The sequence below is a fragment of the Pristiophorus japonicus genome, chromosome 11 (genome assembly GCF_044704955.1).
Source record: "Pristiophorus japonicus isolate sPriJap1 chromosome 11, sPriJap1.hap1, whole genome shotgun sequence".
In the NCBI taxonomy this organism is placed as follows: Eukaryota; Metazoa; Chordata; class Chondrichthyes; family Pristiophoridae; genus Pristiophorus; species Pristiophorus japonicus.
Genome location: NC_091987.1, coordinates 65,759,049 through 65,783,656, shown reverse-complemented (window position 1 = coordinate 65,783,656; position 24,608 = coordinate 65,759,049). Strand labels below are relative to the sequence as shown.

Here is a 24,608-nt window from a genome sequence, read left to right as displayed (position 1 = left end):
AATCGATGGACGCCGAGGTTCAGCGGGTCCATGTGGCGAATGTTCACAGTTCATACACCAGAACACCACCAATGATGATGAGGGTTTTATTAAACGGCATACAAGTACGCATGGAGCTGGATACTGGGGCCAGCCAGTCACTTATGGGCGTTCATCAATTTGAGAAGCTATGGCCACTTAAAGCCAGTAGATCCAAATTAGCACGCATGGAGACACAATTACGGACTTACACCAAAGAAATCATTCCGGTGCTAGGCAGTGCAATGTTGGCTGTCACACACAATGGGTTAGTGAATCAGCTGCCGCTCTGGATTGTCCCGGGCAATGATCCTGCACTGTTGGGGAGGAACTGGTTAGCTGAGATGAACTGGAAATGGGGGGATGTTCACGCAATGTCATCTGTGGAGCGAAGTTCGTGCTCACAAGTCCTACAACAATTCGATTCACAATTCCAACCTGGCGTCAGGACTTTCAAAGGCACTTAAGTAGTGATACACGTCACCCCGGATGCCAGGCCAGTGCACCACAAAGCCAGAGCGGTGCCGTATGTGATGCGGGAAAAGATCGAGAGCGAATTGGAGCAGCTGTTGAAAGAGGGCATCATCTCGCCTGTTGAATTCAGCGACTGGGCGAGCCCCATCGTTCCCGTCCTAAAAGCGGATGGTTCTGTCAGGATCTGTGGCGACTACAAGGCCACCATCAATCGGGTGTCCCTACAAGATCAATACCCGCTCCCGAGAGCAGAGGACCTCTTTGCCACGCTGGCAGGCGGCAAGCTGTTCACCAAGTTGGACCTCACTTCAGCCTATATGACCCAGGAACTGGCCGACGAATCTAAACTACTGACCACCATCACCACGCACAAGGGACTGTTCATTTATAATGGGTACCCGTTTGGCATTCGATCAGCAGCCGCGATTTTTCAACAAAACATGGAAAGCCTGCTTAAATCCATTCCTGGAACGATCGTATTCCAGGACAACATCCTCATCACGGGTCAAGACACAAAGGAACACCTCTATAACCTGGAGGAGGTGCTACGCCGACTGGACCTGCGACTCAAAAAGTCTAAATGTGTGTTCTTAGCTCCTGAGGTTGAGTTTCTGGGCAGGAGGGTTGCTGCAGATGGGATTCGGCCCACTGAATCCAAAACAGAGGCGATTCGACGAACACCTAGGCCCTGCAACACATCGGAGTTGCGTTCATTCCTGGGACTGTTGAACTATTTCGGGAACTTTCTGCCGAACTTGAGCACGTTATTGGAGCCGCTACTCGTGCTCCTGCGTAAGGGTTGCGATTGGTTTTGGGGGGACTGTCAGGAACGGGCTTTTGATCAGGCGCGAAACCTACTTTGTTCAAACAAGTTGTTGATCCTGTATGACCCCTGTAAAAAATTGGTTCTGACATGTGATGCATCGTCCTATGGGGTTGGGTGCGTGTTGCAGCACGGCAATGCTGAGGGTCAACTACAACCTGTGATTTATGCCTCCAGGTCGCGCTCTCAAGCAGAACGGGGATATGGGATGGTTGAGAAAGAAGCGCTTGCATGTGTCTATGGTGTAAAAAAAATGCATCAGTACCTCTTTGGTTGGAAGTTTGAATTAGAGACGGACCACAAGCCATTAACATCCCTGTTGTCAGACAGCAAGGCTATCAATGCCAACGCATCAGCTCGCATACAGCGATGGGCTCTCACGCTGGCTGCTTATGACTACTCCATCTGGCACTGGCCCGGCACTGAAAATTGCGTTGATGCGCTCAGCAGGCTTCCACTGGCCACCACTGAGGGGGCAGCGGAGCAAAGCGCCGAGATGGTCATGGCTGTCGATGCCTTTGACAGCGCAGGCTCCCCCATCTCAGCTCATCAGATCAAATTCTGGGCAAACAGAGATCCCCTCCTATCCCTGATTAAGAAATGTGTCCTGACTGAGGATTGGGTGCCCACACACGGAGCATGCCCTGAGGAGGTCAGACCGTTCCACAGATGGATGGATTAGCTCTCCATCCAAGCCGACTGCCTACTATGGGGCAGCCGGGTAGTTATGCCCCAGAAGGGCAGGGAGGCATTCATCAGGGAACTCCACAGCGAGCACCCAGGCATTGTGCTGATGAAGGCCATTGCCCGGTCATACGTTTGGTGGCCTGGAATTGATTCAGACCTGGAACACTCTGTTCACAGGTGCACGACGTGTGCCCAGCTGGCCAATGCCCCCAGGGAGGCCCCGCTCAGCCCGTGGCCCTGGTCCACCAGGCCATGGTCACGCATTCATATTGACTACGCGGGCCCGTTCATGGGTAAGATGTTCTTTATTGTGGTAGATGCGTACTCAAAATGGATCGAGTGCATAATTCCGAATTCATGCACGTCATCCACCACCGTGGAAAGCCTACGTGCGATCTTTGCAACCCATGGCTTGCTGGACATCCTGGTTAGTGATAATGGCCCATGTTTCACAAGCTACGATTTCCGAGAGTTTATGTCGGGCAATGGCATCAACCACATCAGGACTGTGCCGTTCAAGCCGGCCTCCAATGGCCAGGCGGAACGTGCGGTCCAAATCATTAAGCAAGGTATGCTCAGGATTCAAGGATCCTCCCTACAATGCCGCCTATCACGTCTCCTGCTGGCCTATAGATCCCGACCGCACTCGCTCACGGGGCTCCCGCCCACAGAGCTACTAATGAAACGGACACTCAAAACTCAGTTGTCCCTCATTCACCCAGTCCTGACCGACATAGTTGAGGGCAAGCGCAAGTCACAAAACGAGTACCATGACCATAATTCAAGGGGAAGATGTATAGAATTAAATTATCCTGTATTCGTCCTCAATCACGCCATGGGGCCCAAATGGCTTGAGGGCACTGTAATTGACAAAGAGGGGAATAGGGTCATCGTGGTAAAACTCAACAATGGTCAGATATGCCGTAAGCATCTGGACCAAGTTTTAAAAAAAAGATTCAGCATCGACATGGAGGAACCTGAAGAAGACCATGAGATGGAGTGCTCAACACCGCCAGTGAACGAGTAATAAGAGCAATCAGAAGAATGCACAGTCCCTGCGGTCAGCCCGGAATCACCACAGGTGACAGACACTCACGTCAGTGTCCAACAACCAGAGCCCCAACTGCGGCGCTCCACGAGGGAGCACAGACCACCTGAAAGACTAAACCTATGATCCCAATAAGGCTTTGGGGAGGAAGGTGATGTCATGTATGTAACCACAATGTAACACCACTGTATTACTGTATACTCTCAACTTAGATACACACCTTGACCACAAGGGGTGAACTTGTGGGAGACGCTCCTTACCTGATCACACAGGTATAAAAAGGGAGGTCCCACACAGGGTCATCGTCTTTGGAGTCCTGTGAATAAAGAGTTAAGGTCACAGAGTGACCTTGTCCCCAGAATGTGCCTCGTGTGGTTTCATGCTGTAGAGTAAGAACTTTACACTTCGGTAGCTGAACAGTCCAATACGAGAGCCGCAGTCCCTGACACAGGTGGGATAGACAGTCGTTGAGGGTAATGGAGGGTGGGACAGGTTTGCCTCACGTTATTTCCGCTGCATGCACTCGGCGATGAGACTCGAGGCGCTCAGCGCCCTCCCGGATGCACTTCCTCCACTTAGGGCGGTCTTTGGCCAGGGACTCCCACGTGTCGGTGTGGATGTTGCACTTTATCAGGGAGGCTTTGAGGGTGTCTTGTAACAGTTCCTCTGTCCACCTTTGGTTAGTTCGCCATGAAGGAGTTCCGAGTAGAGCGCTTGCTTTGGGAGTCTTATGTCTGGCATGTGGACAATGTGGCCTGACCAGCAGAGCTGATCAAGTGTGGTTAGTGCTTCAATGCTGGGGATGTTGGCCTGGTTGAGGACACTAATGTTGATGCGTTTGTCCTCCCAGGGGATTTGTAGGATCTTGTGGAGGCATCGTTGGTGGTATTTCTCCAGCGACTTGAGGTGTCTGCTGTACCTGGTCCACGTCTCTGAGCCATACAGGAGGGCGGGTATTACTACATTACAACATCCTCCGCCTGCTCCACGACGACATGTAGGCCGTAATCCTTACCAACGGATCCATTACAGACCCAATCCACGTCTGGACCGGGGTCAAACAGGGCTGTGTTATCACTCCAACCCTCTTCTCAATCTTCCTCGCCGCCATACTCCACCTCACAATCAACAAGCTCCCCGCTGGAGTGGAACTAAACTACAGAACCAGTGGGAAGGTGTTTAACCTACGACGCCTCTAGGCCAGGTCCAAGATCATCCCAACCTCTGTCGTCGAGTTGCAGTATGCGGACGATGCCTACGTCTGTGCACATTCAGAGGCTGAACTCCAGGATATAGTGATCTGATCGATTGGTTGTAGGATCACTTAGCTCTATCAATAGCATGTTATTTCCACTGTTTAGCATGCATGTAGTCCTATGCTGTAGCTTCACCAGGTTGGTATAACATTTTTGGATATGTCTGGTGCTGCTCCTGGCAAGCTCTTCTACGCTCTTTATTGAACCAGATTGGTCCCCTGGCTTAATGGTAATGGTAGAGTGAGGGATATACTGGGCCATGAGGTTACAGATTGTGGTGGAATACAATTCTGCTGCTGCTGGTGGCCCACAGCGCCTAATGGATGCCCTGTTTTGAGCTGCTAGATCTGTTCTGAATGTATCCTATTAAGCACGGTGGTAGTGCTACAGACTACGATGGAGAGTGTTCTCAGTGTGAAGAAGGGATGTTGTCTCCACAAGGACAGTGCGGTGGCTACTCCTATCAAAACTGTCATGGACATTGCATCTGCGACAGGTTATATGAACATATCATTTGTTATATGATATAATTGTCCAGAATTGTCTTCTAGCACTGTTCATTCAAAAAAAAATGCTAATTATTAATCATTATTTAAAAGCAGCATGTTTTTTGTTATTATATATTTGACATACTATGGCCTTCATTGACATTGATGTTTTAAGTATTCAATTGCATTTGACCTGTGTACATGAAAACAATTGAAATGAATAACGATATTATAAATTGGATACCTCATCATCATAGCCAGTCCCTCAGAATTGAGGAAGACTTGCTTCCACTCTAAAAATGAGTCTTTAGGTGGCTGAACAATCCAATACGAGAGCCACAGTCCCTGTCACAGGTTGGACAGATAGTCGTTGTGGGAGATGGTGGGTGGGACTGGTTTGCCGTACACTCTTTCCGCTACCTGCGCTTGATTTCTGCATGCTCTCGGTAATGAGACTCGAGGTGCTCAGTGCCTCCCAGATGCACTTCCTCCAATTAGTGCAGTCTACGCCGTCTCCAGGCCAGGTCCAAGATCATCCCAATCTCTGTCGTTGAGCTGCAGTACACGGACAACGCCTGCGTCTGGGCACATTCTGAGGCTGAACTCCAGGATATGGTCAATGTATTCACTGAGGCATATGAAAGCATGGGCCTTAGGCTTAACATCCATAAGACAAAGGTCCTCCACCAGCCTATCCCCGCCGCACAGCACTGCCCTCCAATCATCAAGATTCACGGCGCGGTCTTCGACAATGTAGACCATTTCCCATATCTCGGGAGCCTCTTATCAACAAAGACAGACATTGATGCGGAGATTCAACATCGCCACCAGCGCGCCAGTGCAGCCTTCGGCCGTCTGAGGAAAAGAGTGTTTGAAGACACTCTACCACCAAGCTCATGGTCTGCAGGGCTGTGGTAATACCCACCCTCCTGTATGGATCTGAGGTATGGACGATGTATAGAAGGCACCTCAAGTCGCTGGAGATATATCACCAACGATGTCTCCAAGATCCTGCAAATCCCCTGGGAGGACAGGCGCACCAACATCAGCGTCCTCGTCCAGGCTAACATCCCCAGTATTGAAGCACTGACCACACTCGATCAGCTTCGCTGGGCAGGCCACATTGTTCGCGTGCCAGATACGAGACTCCCTAAGCAAATGCTTTATGCGGAGCTCCTTTATGGTAAACGCGCCAAAGGTGGACAAAGGAAATGTTACAAGGATACCCTCAAAGCCTCCCTGGTAAAGTGCGACATCACCACTGACACTTGGGAGACCCTGGCCGAAGACCGCCCGAGGTGGAGAAAGTGCACCTGGGAGGGTGTTGAGCTCTTCGAGTCTCAACGCAAAGAGCGTGAAGAAGGCAAGCGCAGGCAGCGGAAGGAGCGCACGGCAAACCAGCCCCACCCACCCCTTCCCTCGACGAATGTCTGTCCCACCTATAACAGGGTCTGTGGCTCTCGTATTGGACTGTTCAGCCATCAAAGAACTCACTTATGGAGTAGAAGCAAGTCCTCCTCGATTCTGAGGGACTGCCTATGATGATCTTTGGCCAGGGACTCCCAGGTGTCAGTGGGGATGTTGCGCTTTATCAGGGAGGCTTTGAGGGTGTCCTTGTAACATTTCCTCTGTCCATCTTTGGCTCGTTTGCCGTGAAGGGGTTCCGAGTAGAGCGCTTGCTTTGCAAGTCTCGTGTCTGACATGCGAACAATGTGGCCTGCCAGGCGAAGCTGATCCCTGTGTGTTGTAATACACACAGTCAGACCTAAGTTAATGCTGACAACTATGGCTTATACCTTGCACGGAGTTTTGCTCCAGGCAGCTAATCTTTAAAACTCTCAAAAGTTTCTCAGAGTTAACAGAAACACTTTCCATAGTCATAAGCAAGTATTTAGGAAAGTAGATATGCACATGGGCTCTCAACAAGTGCCGATAGCCAAAAGTAAAATACTGACTTTGCACAAAAATTTCAGTTACTTCCATGCAGATTTGTTACAGAGCCATTAATCAGAATTGTGGAGATGGGTGAGGCTGAATGCAGCAGGTGAAGGCCCCAATTCTTACAGAATTAAAAAAAAATCCCCATCCGAGTCAGTGATTGTGCACCTATCTCAACATATTTCTTATTACATAGAAACATAGAAAATAGGTGCAGGGGTAGGCCATTTGGCCCTTCGAGCCTGCACCACCATTCAATAAGATCATGGCTGATCATTCACCTCAGTACCCCTTTCCTGCTTTCTCTCCATACCCCTTGACCCCTTTAGCCGTAAGGGCCATATCTAACTCCCTCTTGAATATATCCAATGAACTGGCATCAACAACTCTTTGCGCTAGGGAATTCCACAGGTTAACAACTCTCTGAGTGAGGAAGTTTCTCCTCATCTCAGTCCTAAATGGCCTACCCCTTATCCTAAGACTGTTTCCCCTGGTTCTGGACTTCCCCAACATCAAGAACATTCTTCCTGCATCTAACCTGTCCAGTCCCGTCAGAATCTTATACGTTTCTATGAGATCCCCTCTCATCCTTCTAAACTCCAGTGTACAAAGGCCCAGTTGATCCAGTCTCTCCTCATATATCAGTCCAGCCATCCCTGGAATCAGTCTGGTGAACCTTCGCTGCACTCCCTCAATAGCAAGAACGTCCTTCCTCAAATTAGGAGACCAAAACTGAACATAGTATTCCAGGTGAGGCCTCACCAAGGCCCTGTACAACTGCAGTAAGACCTTCCTGTTCCTGTACTTAAATCCCCTAGCTGTGAAGGCCAACATGCCATTTGCCGCCTTCACCGCCTGCTGTACCTGCATGCCAACTTTCAATGACTGATGAACCATGACACCCAGGTCTCGTTGCACCTCCCCTTTTCCTAATCTGCCGCCATTCAGATAATATTCTGCCTTCGTGTTTTTGCCACCAAAGTGGATAACCTCACATTTATCCACATTATACTTCATCTGCCATGCATTTGCCCACTCACTTAACCTGTCCAAATCACCCTGCAGCCTCTTAGCATCCTCCTCACAGCTCACACCACCACCCAGTTTAGTGTCACCTGCAAACTTGAAGATATTACCCTCAATTCCTTCATCCAAATCATTAATGTATATTGTAAAGAGCTGAGATCCCAGCACTGAGCCCTGCGGCACTCCACTATTCACTGCCTCCCATTCCGAAAAGGACCCATTTATCCTGACTCTCTGCTTCCTGTCTGCCAACTAGTTCTCTATCCATGCCAGGACATTACCCCCAATACCATGTGCTTTGATTTTGCACACCAATCTCTTATGTGGCACCTTGTCAAAGGCCTTTTGAAAGTCCAAATACACCACGTCCACTGGTTCTCCCTTGTCCACTCTATGAGTTACATCCTCAAAAAATCCAGAAGATTTGTCAAGCATGATTTCCCTTTCATAAATCCATGCTGACTTGGACCGATCGTGTCACTGCTTTCCAAATGCTCTGCTATTTCATCCTTAATAATTGATTCCAACATTTTCCCCACTACTGATGTCAGGCTAACCGATCTATAATTACCCGTTTTCTCTCTTCCCTCTTTTTTTAAAAAAGTGGTGTTACATTAGCTACCCTCCAGTCCATAGGAACTGATCCAGAGTCAATAAGACTGTTGGAAAATGATCACCAATGCATCCACTATTTCTAGGGCCACTTCCTTAAGTACTCTGGGATGCAGACAATCAGGCCCCGGGGATTTATCGGCCTTCAATCCCATCAATTTCCCCAACACAATTTCCCGCCTAATAAGGATATCCTTCAGTTCCTCCTTCTCACGAGACCCTCGGTCCCCTAATACATCCGGAAGGTTATTTGTGTCTTCCTTCGTGAAGACAGAACCAAAGTATTTGTTCAATTGGTCTGCAATTTCTTTGTTCCCCATTATAAATTCACCTGAGTCCGACTGCAAGGGACCTACGTTTGTCTTCACTAATCTTTTTCTCTTCACATATCTATAGAAGCTTTTGCAGTCAGTTTTTATGTTCCCGGCAAGCTTCCTCTCATGCTCTATTTTCCCCGTCCTAATGGAACCCTTTGTCCTCTGCTGAATTCTAAATTTCTCCCAGTCCTCAGGTTTGCTGCTTTTTCTGGCCAATTTATGTGCCTCTTCCTTGGATCTAACACTATCCTTAATTTCCCTTGTTAGCCACGGTTGAGCCACCTTCCCAGTTTTATTTTTACTCCAGACAGGGATGTACAATTGTTGAAGTTCATCCATGTGATCTATAAATGTTTGCCATTGCCTATCCACCGTCAACCCTTTAAGTATCACTCGCCAGTCTATTCTAGCCAATTCACGCCTCATACCATCGAAGTTAGCTTTCCTTAAGTTCAGGACCCTAATTTCTGAATTAACTGCGTCACTTTCCATCTTAATAAAGAATTCTACCATATTATGGTCACTCTTCCCCAAGGGGCCTCACTCAACAAGATTGCTAATTAGTCCCTTCTCATTACACATCACCCAGTCTAGGATGGCCAGCTCTCTAGTTTGTTCCTCGACACATTGGTCAAGAAAAACATCCCTAATACACTCCAGGAAATCCTCCTCCACCGCATTGCTACCAGTTTGATTAGCCCAATCTATATGATAACTGCTGTACCTTTATTGCACAAATCCCTTATTTCTTGTTTGATGCTGTCCCCAACCTCACTACTACTGTTTGGTGGCCTGTACACAACTTCCACCAGCGTTTTCTGCTCTTTGGTATTCCGTAGCTCCACCCATACTGATTCCACATCATCCAAGCTAATGTCTTTCCTTACAATTGCATTAATTTCCTCTTTAATCAGCAATGCCACCCCGCCTCCTTTTCCTTTCCGTCTATCCTTCCTAAATGTTGAATACCCCTCGATGTCGCGTTCCCAGCCTTGGTCACCCTGGAGCCATGTCTCCGTGATGCCAATTACATCATATCCATTAACTGCTGTCTGCGCAGTTAATTCCTCCACCTTATTCCGAATACTCCTCGCATTGAGGCACAGAGCCTTCAGGCTTGTCTTTTTAACACACTTTGCCCCTTTAGAATTTTGCTGTAATGTGGCCCTTTTTATTTTTTGCCTTGGGTTTCTCTGCCCTCCACTTTTACTATTCTCCTTTCTATCTTTTGCCTCTGTCTCCCTTTTATTTCCCTCTGTCTCCCTGCATAGGTTCCCATCCCCCTGCCATATTAGTTTAACTCCTCCCCCTAGGACATTGGTTCCGGTCCTGCCCAGGTGCAGACCGTCCGGTTTGTACTGGTCCCACTCCCCCAGAACAGGTTCCAATGCCCCAGGAATTTGAATCCCTCCCTTCTGCATTACTCCTCAAGCCACATATTCATCTGAGCTATCCTGCGATTCCTACTCTGACTAGCACGTGGCACTGGTAGCAATCCTGAAATTACTACTTTTGAGGTCCTACTTTTTAATTTGGCTCCTAGCTCCCTAAATTCGTCTCGTAGGACCTCATCCCGTTTTTTTACCTATATCGTTGGTACCTATATGCACCACGACAACCGGCTGTTCACCCTCCCTTTTCAGAATGTCTGAGATATCCTTGATCCTTGCACCAGGGAGGCTACATAAAATCCTGGAGTCTCGTTTGCGGCCGCAGAAATGCCTGTCTATTCCCCTTACAACTGAATCCACTATCACTATCGCTCTCCCACTCTTTTTCCTGCCCTCCTGTGCAGCAGAGCCACCCACAGTGCCATGAACTTGGCTGCTGCTGCCTTCCCCTGATGAGTCATCCCCCCAAACAGTACCCAAAACGGTGTGTCTGTTTTGCAGGGGGATGACGGCAGGGGACCCCTGCACTACCTTCCTTGCACTGCTCTTCTTGTTGGTCACCCAATCCCTATCTGGCTGTGTACCCTTTACCTGCGGTGTGACCAACTCGCTGAATGTGCTATTCATGTCATTCTCAGCATCGTGGATGCTCCAGAGTGAATCCACCCGCAGCGGTCTGTCAGGATCTGCAGGTGGATGCACTTTTCGCACACGAAGTCGTCAGGAACACCGGAAGCGTCCCTGAGTTCCCACATAGTACAGAAGGAGCATAACACGCGTCCGAGCTCTCCTGTATTGACTTAACCCTTGGATTAACTTAATTGGGCAACAACAATGCTAAAGGTTACTTACTGATAAAGAAAGAAAAAGAAAAAATACTCATCAATCACCAGCCAATCACTTAACCCCTTGGCTGTGACATCACCTTTCGATTTCTTTCTACTTCTTTTTGCCTTCTCCCTGTAGCTGCACCGGTCGGCCTCGACGTCCCCGGAACTCGCTCCTCCTCCGACTAGCTCTCCGACCACGAACTCCCGCTGGCCTTTATAGGCCTCGACGTCCCCGGAACTCGCTCCTCCTCCGACTAGCTCTCCGACCACGAACTCCCGCTGGCCTTTATTGTTTCTTTGTTATTGTTTCTTTGTTAATTCGATCTGTACTTCACCAGTGATCAATTTAGGCCAGTGTGGATATATATAAGGAAAGGGGAACAAAATTGAACACGAATGGCAAACTCATCTCTATTGTATAGTTATTTGAATCACCTATGAATGTAGCATAATATTGTGCAGTCCTACACTTGGAACAATTAGCCCTTGTTGTAAATGGATATTTTGTTATATTAACTTTACAGGGGTTGGATTTCCGCAGGGATTCTCCCGATTGTCTACTGGACTTTGGCAGAAGATCTGCGGCACCCCGGAGAAATAGCGTAAACGTGTTACATGGTTTCTGCAGAATTTCCATGGATCTTCTGCTGAAGTTATGACAGACAATTGGGAGAACCTCATGGAAATTCAACCCCAAATGGTTTATATCTGTAGCCATTAAGAATATGTGTTAAATTTATATGCCTCTTTATTGAATAATCCAGTCATATAAAAAAATTATTAAAGCCTTTATGTACATAACAATGGTTCAGCCGGTTTTTATCATTTAAACCCATAACCTAGATTTTTCAAATTAGTTTCACTCAAAACATGGGGGTTAACTGAGCAAAACCAACTGGAAATTGTAGGGAACTGTCATGTCCGATTAAGTTTCTGCTGGCATTTTCTTCTGGCATCAATGGCTACTGCCAGTTTGATTGTTTGCTTATGTAAATAAGGCCCTAATGAGATTACACTTATAAATGAAGCCCTAATGAGTGCCAGGTTATTGCTGATTCGTCTACCTGCCTGTATAAAAAAAGTATCCAATGTTACCAACGCTTATTACTAGGGCAGCATGTCAGATGCCTCGATAAATCTGGTGCCATACTTCCACACAGCACCGGAGGTTTCAAGGGTTTTTAAAAGAGCCCTGTTTGAAGACTGCAACAAGATGTTTACACCCATTTATTCATGATTTTTTTTCCTGATTTCTTCCTTGTGATATCTGTTGAGCAACTGCCATTTTTGCCCAAATCTCCTTAATAATTTCCCTGTACTTGTCTTCCTTGTATGCTCAAAAAAAGGAACAACAGAGGGATGCAAACCAAATCAAACCTCCTCACAAAAGACGAGGTGTAGATTAATTGGAATACTAACATTTTTTCCCCCTATTGAGAGGATCACAGTCCTGTATTGGAAATGCATCCTTGAATCCCATGACCTAGAAATTCTATGGTGTCATACCTGTTTTTCAGGTGCTAAACGGGCGAAGTCTCCAGTATGGTGGGCAGGAAGCAGGCTTCCCCAGGGTGCAAGGTGCCATAGTCTGCATCCGCATTGCCTTGAGTGCTCCCTGTCACGAGACTGGCATCTTGGTAATGCATTTGGGGAGGGCTAACAAGGCAAGGGAATACACATTGGGCTCAATTTTCCCCAAAGCTTTTTTTGGGCGTACTTGAAGAGTTACACCCGATTTTTGGGGGCCCAAATACACCAAGAAAATGTTCTAAGTTTCCCAAACTTAGATTTCTTCTTTTTGGCGTGTGGCCTAACCTGTCCTTTAGTTTTGCCTGATGGAGCCTTGATCTGCATCAAAAAGATCAGGCTTCTGGAATATTGTGTTCAGTTTTGGTCTCCTAATCTGAGGAAGAACGTTCTTGCTATTGAGGGAGTGCAGTGAAGGTTCACCAGACTGATTCCCACGATGGCAGGACTGACATATGAGGAGAGACTGGATCGACTAGGCCTGTATACACTGGAGTTTAGGAGGATGAGAAGGGATCTCATAGAAACATATAAAATTCTGACGGGACTGGACAGGTTAGATGCAGGAAGAATGTTCCCGATGTTGGGAAAGTCGAGAATCAGGGGCCATAGTCTAAGGATAAGGGGTAGGCCATTTAGGACTGAGATGAGGAGAAACTTCCTCACCCAGAGAGTTGTTAACCTGTGGAATTCCCTAGCGCAGAGAGCTGTTGATGCCAGTTCATTGGATTCAAGAGGGAGTTAGATATGGCCCTTATGGCTAAAGGGATCAAGGGGTATGGAGAGAAAGCAGGAAAGGGGTACTGAGGTGAATGATCAGCCATGATCTTATTGAATGGTGGTGCAGGCTCGAAGGGTCGAATGGCCCTCCTGCACCTATTTTCTATGTTTCTATGTTTCACCTATTTTCTATGTTTCTATGTTTCTCTCTCTCTCTTGCTCCTCTCTCTCTCTCTCCCTATTTCCTCTCTCTCTCTCTCTCTCTCTCTCTCTTGCTCCTCTCTCCTCTCTCCTCTCTCCTCTCTCCTCTCTCCTCTCTCCTCTCTCCTCTCTCCTCTCTCCTCTCTCCTCTCTCTCCTCTCTCGTGTGGGTGAACCGGGGACCGAGAATGGAACCGGACTATTTCACTTTCCTCAAGGGTTTTCTGGAGAAGCCACATATGCTGGAGTAACTCTGAGCTGGCCAAACTTGCATAAATGACCAGAATTGGTACATTTGTCTGGTTACGCCCCCTTTGGCTGAAAAAAAAACTGACCTAAAAAAATCGTAACTAACTGAGTTACACTAGTGCAAATTGATTGGGGAAATTCTGGCTTTTCAACTTAGGCCAAAAAGAGCAGCCTGCTCAAAAAAAACGGCACAAATCACTGGGGAAAATTGAGCCCATTAAATGGTAGGACACTGAGAAGTGTAGAGGAACAAAGGGACCTTGGAGTGCAAGTCCACAGATCCCTGAAGGTAGCAAGGTGATTAAGAAGGCATATGGAATACTTGCCTTTATTAGCCGAGACATAGGTTATAAAAGAAAGACAGGGAGGTCATGCTTGAACTATATAAAACACTAGTTAGGCCACAGCTAGAGTACTGTGTCACCACATTACAGGAAATATGTGATTGGACTAGAGAGGGTACAGGAGAGATTTACGAGGATGTTGCCTGGACTGGAGAATTTTAGCTATGAGGAAAGATTGGATAGGCTGGGGTTGTTTCCTTTGGAACAGAGGAGGCTGAGGGGAGACCTGATTGAGGTGTATAAAATTATGAGGGGCCTGGATAGAGTGGATAGGAAGGACCCATTTCTTTTAGCAGAGTGGTCAACAACCAGGGGGCATAGATTTAAAGTAAATGGTAGTTCAGAAGGGATTTGAGGAGAAATGTATTCACCCAGAGGGTGGAAGGGGTCTGGAACTCACTGCCTGAAAGGGTGGTAGAGGCAGAAACCCTCACCACATTTAAAAAGTACTTGGATATGCACTTGAAGTGCCCTAACCTACAAGGCTACGGACCAAGAGCTGGAAAGTGGGATTAGGCTGGATAGTTCTGTTGACCAGTACGGACACAATGGGCCGAATGATTCTATGATTCATCAATTGTAAAGGATTGCACTCCCCCAGTGAACACCTGGTTTGCAACCACAGACAGCACATCATAAAAGAAAAGAAAGGAAGTCTTAAATTTAGATAGGACCTTGCACTACCTCAGGACGCCCTAAAGTGCTTTTCAGCCAATGAAGTATGTTTGAAGGTCCCACAAACAGCAATGTGATGATGACCAGATAATCTGTTTTAGTGATGTTGATGAAGGGATAAACATTGGCCAGGACAGCAGGAATAACTCCACTGCTCTTTGAATAGCACCTTGGGATCTTTTACGTCCACCTGAGAGTGCAGACGGGGCCTTAGTTTTAACGTCTCATCTGAAAGCACCTCAGATAGTGTAGTACTCCCTCAGTACTGCACTGGAGTGTCAGCCTCAAGCCTCTGGAGTGGGGCTTGAACCAAGAACCTTCTGACTCGGACGTGAGTGTACTACCACCTGAGCCACAGATGACAGCATGAATCATGCAGGTCTTGTGCCCTGTAACTTGGTATCAATCATGATTCTTTCATCCTGAGCCAGTCCTCTGTGCTGTCTTTATTCCAACCAAGCAGTCAAGGTACAGGCTAGCTAAATATCCCCACTGGACATGACTCGTGACTCTTTTCAGGAACCTGGCACAGCTGCAGAGCTGGCCTACAAGAGCCATGTCACCAAGAGAAATGTGATCAAACAATCGGAATGCTCAAGCAATGCGTCTGCTACCTGGACCGTTCCAGAGAACCTTTGCAGTGCAACTCTGAATGGATATCCAGATTTGTGATTGTTTCCTGCATTCTTCAATGTTGCCATCATGAGGGATCAGCCCTTACTGTCATGTATCTCACACTACTGTATATAACTGTATCTTACCATACTATACATGACTGTAACTAGATATGACCTGTAACCACACGCGTACTTTACCACCAGGGGTGCACTTGCAGGAGACACTGTATACCTGTTCCACACAGGTATATAAAGGCAGGTCTCAGGCAAGTGCGGCACTCGAGAGCTGTGAAATAAAGGTGCAGGTCCAGAGTGACCTTGACTTCAGCATGTGCCTCGTGTAAGTCTGTACTGCAGGGTCAGGACTTTACACTTACCACCATCTGGGCAATGAGAAGTGCAGGAGGAGGAGCATGAAGAGGCATCCACCACTAGTGCCCCTCTACAGGTCTGTAGTAATACCTGCCCTCTTGTATGGTTCAGAGACATAGACCATTTATAGTAGACACCTCAAGTTGCTGGAGAAATATCACCAGCGATGTCTCCGCAAGATCCTACAAATTCCCTGGGAGGACAGGCGCTCCAACATCAGTGTCCTCATTCAGGCTAACATCCCCAGCATTGAAGCACTGATCACACTCGATCAGCTCCGGTGGGCAGGCTACATAGTCCGCATGCCAGACACGAGACCCCAAAGCAAGTGCTCTACTCGGAGCTCCTTCACGGCAAACAAGCCAAAGGTGGGCAGCGGAAATGCTACAAGGACACCCTCAAAGCCTCCCTGATAAAGTGCAACATCCCCACTGACACCTGGGAGTTCCTGGCACAAGACCGCCCTAAGTGGAGGAAGTGCATCCGAGAGGGCGTCGAGCACCTTGAGTCTCAACGCCAAGAGCATGCAGAAATCAAGCGCAGGCAGTGGAAAGAGCATGCGGCAAACCGGTCCCACTCACCCCTTCCCTCAACAACTATCTGTCCCACCTGTGACAGAATCTGTGGCTCTCGAATTGGACTGTTCAGCCACCAAAGAACTCACTTGAGGAGTGGAAGCAAGTCTTCCTCGATTCCGAGGGACTGCCGATGATGATGATGATGATAATGCCTTAGATGCCAGAGCTCACAGAAACCAATTCATCGAAGATCGCTTCACCAAAATCATCAATACTATCCCTAATACATCAACGGTCCCACAATCATTATCACCACCATGTCTCCACCAAACAATTGCCTTCCTTCAGTCCAACCTTATGGGTCTTGCCTTCACTTCACTGCCAATATAAACACCAACTCCAACACCAAATCCAGAACTAAAAACAAATTTATTAAACAATTCAATTCCATTTCTATCTAACAGTTAACAGAAATAATTACAAGTCACCCTTGTGCAAGCCCTTAGTGCCTGTCTTGCTTGCTCCTTTTCCTATCCTATTGTTTCCCTAGTGGCTACTGATTGAGAGGTGGAAGGCTGCTGAGCTTCCATTGAAGGCACTTCAGGTGGCCGCGGTGGGTGACCTCGAGTAGCTATGGAGAGGACAACAGGTGCATCTCCTATGGTTCCTGGGACTGCGCCTCAGCACTCCTACCACTCTGTCCGTGTACAGACTGCAGAAGGGAGGTGATGCTTTAGAAGCTCCTGTGAACAGCGGCCCCCAAAGCAAAGATGGCAACCTTATGAGCTTCCATGGCAGCTGAGAGAGTTGTCAGGAGAGGCTTCATGACAGTAAGTGTCACTGTTGCGTTGATGGAGGTGACCACATGGTCCATGTTGGCAGAATGGTCGCCAAGCTCTGCGCAAAGCCTTGACACAAGTAGCAGCTGGATTCCGCCATGCTCTAATATTGTACACAAGTTCATTGGCATGCTGCCAAGCCACACAGCATTTCCTGGTATATGCTCATCAGCCTTTTTCGGTAGCCTGGACCCTCAAAGTCAGTATCTGAGTCCTCTGCAGCAGAGCTAGTATGCGATCTTGCTGTCCAGCAAGCTGGCACCTGTGGCGTCTTATCCCCTGCCCTAGCTCCTCCACACTTGTGCCCGGTGATTCATCACATGATGACTCCCTCCTTTAGTCTAGCCTCCAGTTCATATGGTGCCAGTATCTGAGCTGGTGCTTGCAATGTTAAGCTCGAGTGAAGCTGCATCATTAGGAAGGGTAGCCTCCTCTTTTGCCACTGGCAGAGGTATATTCACAACACCCTGCTCCTGCATGAATGTTTTTGAGCGCGATCAAATTTATGGGCCCATACCTTTTCATATTCTAAATATAAACTGATCAGTTGTCCAGCATGGGACTCAGTGTGAAACAAGTTTCACCGAAAATAGACACTTGATAGCTGCATGGTTTTAGGGCGTTGTTTTGTAACATTGCTATGCCTAGTGTTTTTAGTTTGATTTTCTGGCACATTACTTCTTCAAACAACATTAATGGTTTTTATTTATACTAACAAATATTCACCACACAAAAAATTTTCTTTTTTGATACTAGAAAAATATGCTGGGCAAACATTGGGTATCCACATTTATTGGTGCAGTAGCAATGCCCAAGGATTGACTGTTCAAGGCAATAATTGTTCGCTTGAAAAAGGTGGGCGTAGAATGGGCAATTGTCATTACAATTAACAATGATTTATGTTGTGTGGTAACTGCATCACATGCTTGGATGACTCTAAATTGTAATTTCAAAATAAACTTTTAAGTTACAATGGACAATTGTCTAAGAACCCCACTTTGATATTCACAGTACTTCACTTGCAGCATTGTGATAGTGCATTCTGTATTTCTAGTAGAGTAGCATAATGTAACGTTTGCTTTTTTATAGAAACATAGAAACATAGAAAATAGGTGCAGGAGTAGGCCATCCAGCCCTTCGAGCCTGCACCACCATTCAATAAGATCATGGCTGATCATTCACCTCAGTACCCCGTTCCTGCTTTCTCTCCGTACCCCTTGATCCCTTTAGCCGCAAGGGCCATATATAACTCCCTCTTGAATATATTCAATGAACTGGCATGAACAGTTCTCTGCGGCAGGGAATTCCACAGGTTAACGACTCTCTGAGTGAAGAAGGTTCTCCTCATCTCAGTCCTAAATGGCTTACCCCTTATCCTAAGACTATGTCCCCTGGTTCTGGACTTCCCCAACATCGGGAACATTTTTCCCGCATCTAACCTGTCTAGTCCCGTCAGAATTTTATGTTTCTATGAGATCCCCTCTCATCCTTCTAAACTCCAGTGAATACAGGCCCAGTCGATCCAGTCTCTCCTCATATGTCAGTCCTGCCATCCCAGGAATCAGTCTGGTGAACCTCCGCTGCACTCCCTCAATAGCAAGAACGTCCTTCCTCAGATTAGGAGACCAAAACTGAACATAATATTCCAGGTGGGGCCTCACCAAGGCCCTGTACAACTGCAGTAAGACTTCCCTGCTCCTATACTCAAATCTCCTTGCTATGAAGGCCAACATACCATTTGCCTTCTTCACTGCCTGCTGTACCTGCAAGCCACCCTTCAATGACTGATGAACCATGACACTCAGGTCTCGCTGCACCTCCCCTTTTCCTAATCTGCCGCCATTCAGATAATATTCTGCCTTCGTGTTTTTGTCCCCAAAGTGGATAACCTCACATTTATCCATATTATACTGCAGCTGCCATGTATTTGCCCACTCGCCTAACCTGTCCAAATCGCCCTGCAGCCTCTTAGCGTCTTCCTCACAGCTCATACCGCCACCCAGTTTAGTGTCATCTGCAAACTTGGAGATATTACACTCCATTCCATCATCCAAATCATTAATATATATTGTAAAGAGCTGGGGTCCCAGCACTGAGCCCTTCCTGCCATTCTGAAAAGGACTTGTTAATCCTGACTCTCTGCTTCCTGTCTGCCAACCAGTTCTCTATCCACGTCAGTACATTACCCCAATACCATGTGCTTTGATTTTGCACACCAATCTCTTGTGTGGGACCTTGTCAAAAGCCTTTTGAAAGTCCAAATACACCACATCCACTGGTTTTCCCGTTTACTAGTTACATCCTCAAAAAATTCCAGAAGATTTATCAAGCATGATTTCCCCTGCATAAATCCATGCTGACTTGGACCAATTCTATCACTGCTTTCCAAATGCGCTGCTATTTCATCCTTAATGATTGATTCCAACATTTTCCCTACTACTGATGTCAGGCTAACTGGTCTATAATTACCCGTTTCTCTCCCTCCTTTTTTTAAAAAGTGGTGTTACATTAGCAACCCTCCAGTCCATAGGAACTGATCCAGAGTCGATAGACTGTTGGAAAATTATCACCAATGCATCCACTATTTCTAGGGCCACTTCCTTAAGTACTCTGGGATGTAGACTATCAGGCCCTGGAGATTTATCGACCTTCAATCCCATCAATTACCTTAACACAGTTTCCCGCCTAATAAGGATATCCTTCAGTTCCTCCTGCTCACTGGACCTTCGGACCCCTAGTACATCGGGAAGGTTACTTGTGTCTTCCTTTGTGAAGACAGAACCAAAGTACTTGTTCAATTGGTCTGCCATTTCTTTGTTCCCCATTATAAATTCACCCGAATCCGACTGCAAGGGACCAACATTTGTCTTCACTAATCTTTTTCTCTTCATATATCTATAGAAGCTTTTGCAGTCAGTTTTTATGTTTCCGGCAAGCTTCGTCTCATACTCTATTTTCCCTCTCTTAATTAAACCCTTTGTCCTCCTCTGCTGTATTCTAAATTTCTCCCAGTCCTCCGGCTTGCTACTTTTTCTGGCTAATTTGTATGCCTCTTCCTTGGATTTAACACTATCCTTAATTTCCCTTGTTAGCCACGGTTGAACCACCTTCCCCGTTTTATTTTTACTCCAGACAGGGATGTACAATTGCTGAAGTTCATCCATGTGATCTTTAAAGGTTTGCCATTGCCCATCCACCGTCAACCCTTTAAGTATCGTTTGCCAGTCTAATCCAGCCAATTCACGCCTTATACCATTAAAGTTACCTTTCCTTAATTTTAGGACCCTAGTTTCTGAATTAACTTTGTCACTCTCCATCTTAATAAAGAATTCTACCATATTATGGTCACTCTTCCCCAAGGGGCCTCGCACAACAAAATTGCTAATTAGTCCGTTCTCAATACACATCACCCAGTCTAGGATGGCCAGCTTTCTGGTTGGTTCCTCGACATATTGGTCTAGAAAACCATCCCTAATACACTCCAGGAAACCATTCTCCACCGCATTGCTACCAGTTAGGTTAGCCCAATCAATATGTAGATTAAAGTCGCCCATGATTACTGCTGTACCTTTATTGCACACATCCCTTATTTCTTGTTTGATGCTGTCCCCAACCTCACTACTACTGTTTGGTGGCCTGTACACAACTCCCACTAGCGATTTCTGCCCTTTGGTATTCCGTAGCTCCACCCATACTGATTCCACATCATCCAAGCTAATGTCTTTCCTTACAATTGCATTAATTTCCTCTTTAATCAGCAACGCCACCCCGCCTCCTTTTCCTTTCTGTCTATCCTTCCTAAATGCTGAATACTCTTGGATGTTGAGTTCCCAGCCTTGGTCACCCTGGAGCCATGTCTCCGTGATGCCAATCACATCATATCCGTTAACTGCTATCTGCGCCATTAGTTCGTCCACCTTATTCCGAATATTCCTCGCATTGAGGCACAGAGCCTTCAGGCTTGTCTTTTTAATACACTTTGACCCTTTAGAATTCTGCTGTAAAGTGGCCCTTTTTGTTTTTTGCCTTGGGTTTCTCTGCCCTCCACGTTTACTATTCTCCTTTCTATCTTTTGTTTCTGTCTCCATTTTATTCCCCTCTGTCTCCCTGTATACGTTCCCATCCCCCTGCCATATTAGTTTAACTCCTCCCAAACAGCACTAGCAAACACTCCCCCTAGGACATTGGTTCCAGTCCTGCCCAGGTGCAGACCGTCCAGTTTGTACTGGTCCCACCTCCCCCAGAACCGGTTCCAATGTCCCAGGAATTTGAATCCCTCCCTACTGCACCACTGCTCAAGCCACGTATTCATCTGAGCTATCCTGCGATTTCTACTCTGACTAGCAGGTGGCACTGGTAGCAATCCTGTGATTACTAGTTTTGAGGTCCAACTTTTTAATTTAACTCCTAGCTCCCTAAATTCGTCTCGTAGGACCTCATCCCTTTTTTTACCTATATCGTTGGTAGCTCTATGCACCACGACAACTGGCTGTTCACCCTCCCTTTTCAAAATATCCTGCACCCGCTCCGAGACATCCTTGACCCTTGCACCAGGGAGGCAACATACCATCCTGGAGTCTCGGTTGTGGCCGCAGAAATGCCTATCTATTCCCCTTACAATCGAATCTCCTATCACTATTGCTCTCCCACTCTTTTTTCTGCCCTCCTGTGCAGCAGAGCCAGCCACGGTGCCATGAACCTGGCTGCTGCTGCTTTCCCCTGATGAGAAATCCCCCTCAACAGTACCCGAAGCGGTGTATCTGTTTTGCAAGGGGATGACTGCAGGGGACCCCTGCACTACCTTCCTTGCACTGCTCTTCCTGTTGGTCTTCCATTCCCTATCTGGCTGTGGACCCTTTACCTGCGGCAAGACCAACTCACTAAATGTGCTATTCACATCATTCTCAGCATCGTGCCTGCTCCAGAGTGAATTCACCCGCAGCTCCAGTTCCGCAACGCGCTTCGTCAGGAGCTGGAGGCGGATACACTTCCCGCACATGTAGTCGTCAGGGACACCAGAGGCGTCCCTGATTTCCTACATAATACAGGAGGAGCCTGCCATGACTTAACCCCTAGATTAACTTAATTTGGCAACAACAATGCTAAAGGTTACTTACTGAAATAGAAAAGAAAAAGAAAAACTACTTACCAATCACCAGCCAATCACTTACCCCCTTTGGCTGTGACGTCACCTTTCGATTTCTTCCTACTTCTTTTTTGCCTTCTATCCCCGCTGCAGCTGCACAAGTATGCCTTTATAGGCCTCACTACGCACCCCGGACTCGCGCTGCCCGAACTGCAGCTCCTCCTCCGACATTGGCCCTTTATAGGCCTCATCATGCACCCCGGACTCGCGCTGCTCGAACATTACATTCATATAATGTAAATATGTTTCAGAATGTCAAACCGATATTCTGGTATGTATGGTGTATCTACATACTTAAATTTCATGTCCCAAGCAGAGTCTTTCGCACTTATTTTCATTGCCAGATTATCTAGTAACTATTAGAAGGGAACAACATAATTTTCAATCATTTTTGTTGTGTGTGTATAGATACTGCACCAATAAATATGGATACCCAATGTTTGCCTAGCATATTTTTCTAGTCCCCTAGACCTGATGGCATGCATCCTAGAGTCTTAAAAGAAATGGCTGCAGAGATAGTGGATGTATTGGTTGTAATCTAAAAAAATGTCCTGAATCCTGGAGAGGTAAAACTACAAATGTAACACCTCTATTTAAGAAAGGAGGGAGACAGAAAGCAGGAAACTATAGACCAGTTGGGAAAATGCTGGAGTCCATCATTAAGGAAGTAGTAGCAGGACATTTAGAAAATCATAATGCAATCAAGCAGCAATAGCATGGTTTTATGAAAGGGAAATCATGTTTAACAAATCTGCTGGAGTTCTTTGAGGATGTAATGAGCAGAGTAGATAAAGGAGAACCAGTTGATGTCATATATTTGGATTTCCAGAAAGCAGTCGATAAGGTGCCACAAAAAAGGTTACTGCACAAGATAAGAGCTCACGGGGTTGGGGGTAATATATTGGCATGGATAGAGGATTGGCTAACTAACAGAAAACAGAGTCGGGATGATATAAATATAGGGGGGAAAGCAAGTTGTGAGGATGACGCAAAGAATCTACAAAGGGATATAGATAGCCTCAGTGAGTGGGCAAAAATTTGGCAGATGGAGTATAGGGCCCAAGTTTCCACATGATTTGCGCCTGATTTTTAGGAGCAACTGGTGGAGAACGGACTATCTTAGAAATCGCAATTCTCCACATTTTTTTTTTCTGCAGTTCTAGTCAGTTAGAACAGTTTCACTTTGGAACAGAATTCTTTCTTCAAAAGGGGGCGTGTCCGGCCACTGACGCCTGATTTCAAAGTTTCCACAGTGAAAACGTACTCCAAACTAACTTAGAATGGAGCAAGTGAAGATTTTTGTAGAACTGAAAAAACCTTGTCTACCCATTAAAAAATCAGGCGCAGGTTACAAATTAGGCGTCCAGAACGAGGTGGGGGGGGGGGGGGAAGGGAAGTCATTAAATTCTATAATAAATCCTTATTTATACTTATACAAATATTATACAAATAAATCCAACCTGAATAAACATTTATAAGCAAAGAAAAGATTAAATAAACCATCTTCCTACCTGTGTGAAAGTGCTTCAGCCAGGGAGAATGCTGCAGGAAGCCTCACAAGTTGAGGCAGCCGTTCGTTCCCGTGGGGGGCGGAGGAGGAAGCCGTTCGTTCCCGTGGGGGGCGGAGGAGGAAGCCGTTCGTTCCCGTGGGGGGCGGAGGAGGAAGCTGTTCCAGACGGCGGGCGGGGGGGGGAAGGAGACAGTGAGAAGGCTGCAGGAAGCCTCACAAGTTCAGCAGCCATTTCCCGACGGCAGGGGAGGGGGGAGGCCGTCGGGAAACGACTGCCTCAACTTTCTGAGGCTTCCTGCAGCCTTCTCACTGCTGCAAGAAGCCTCAGTGCTGATGTGCTGATGGCAATGTGCTTTTATTAAAAAATGTTCAAAAATTAAACAGCTACAAAGAACTACAAAAATGGCCGAGTGCCAATGTTTCCTTCACACTGCGCGTTGCCGGCAGGAAAAAAAATAATTTAAATGGTACCCGCCCCCTCCCACTTGCAAAATCGGCGCCGCGCCAAGCAGACGTGGAGCTGCAGGGCGCTCCAGAATCGCGCGGTTTTTTTTCGGCGCGAAAAACAGGCGCCCAGCTCGGAAGGGCGCCCGTTTTTTATCGTGTGGAAACTTGGGGCCATAATGTGGGAAAATGTGAGGTTATCCACTATGAAAAATAAAAAAGCAAATTATTATTTAAATGGGGAGAGATTACAAAATGCTGTAGTACAGAGGGATCTGGGGGTACTTGTGCATGAAACGCAAAAAGTTGGCATGCAGGTATAGCAAGTAATCAGGAAGGCAAATGGAATGCTGGCCTTTATTGCAAGGGGAATGGAGTATAAAAGTAGGGAAGTCCTGCTCCAAATGTACAGGGCGTATGTAAGACCACACCTGGAGTACTGCGTGCAGTTTATGGTCTCCTTATTTAAGGAAGGATATACTTCCATTGGAGGCAGTTCAGAGAAGGTTCACGAGGTTGATTCCTGAGATGTAGGGGTT

At 46.8% G+C, this 24,608-nt stretch overlaps 1 protein-coding gene across 6 annotated transcripts in view; it reads left to right on the top strand.

The window, feature by feature from the left end:
• nme7 (NME/NM23 family member 7) overlaps nucleotides 1–24,608 on the top strand; it is a 337,368-nt gene that overhangs the window by 219,024 nt on the left and 93,736 nt on the right. Inside the window, exon 10 of one of the 6 annotated variants that reach the window (XM_070893468.1) lies at nucleotides 11,045–11,676. The exons of the other annotated variants lie outside the window; for them this stretch is intronic. Coding sequence (XP_070749569.1) covers nucleotides 11,045–11,128 — 84 coding nt within the window. The 3' untranslated portion in view covers nucleotides 11,129–11,676. Of the gene's footprint in view, nucleotides 1–11,044; nucleotides 11,677–24,608 lie in introns of those variants that run through there. 6 annotated transcript variants of the gene reach the window in all.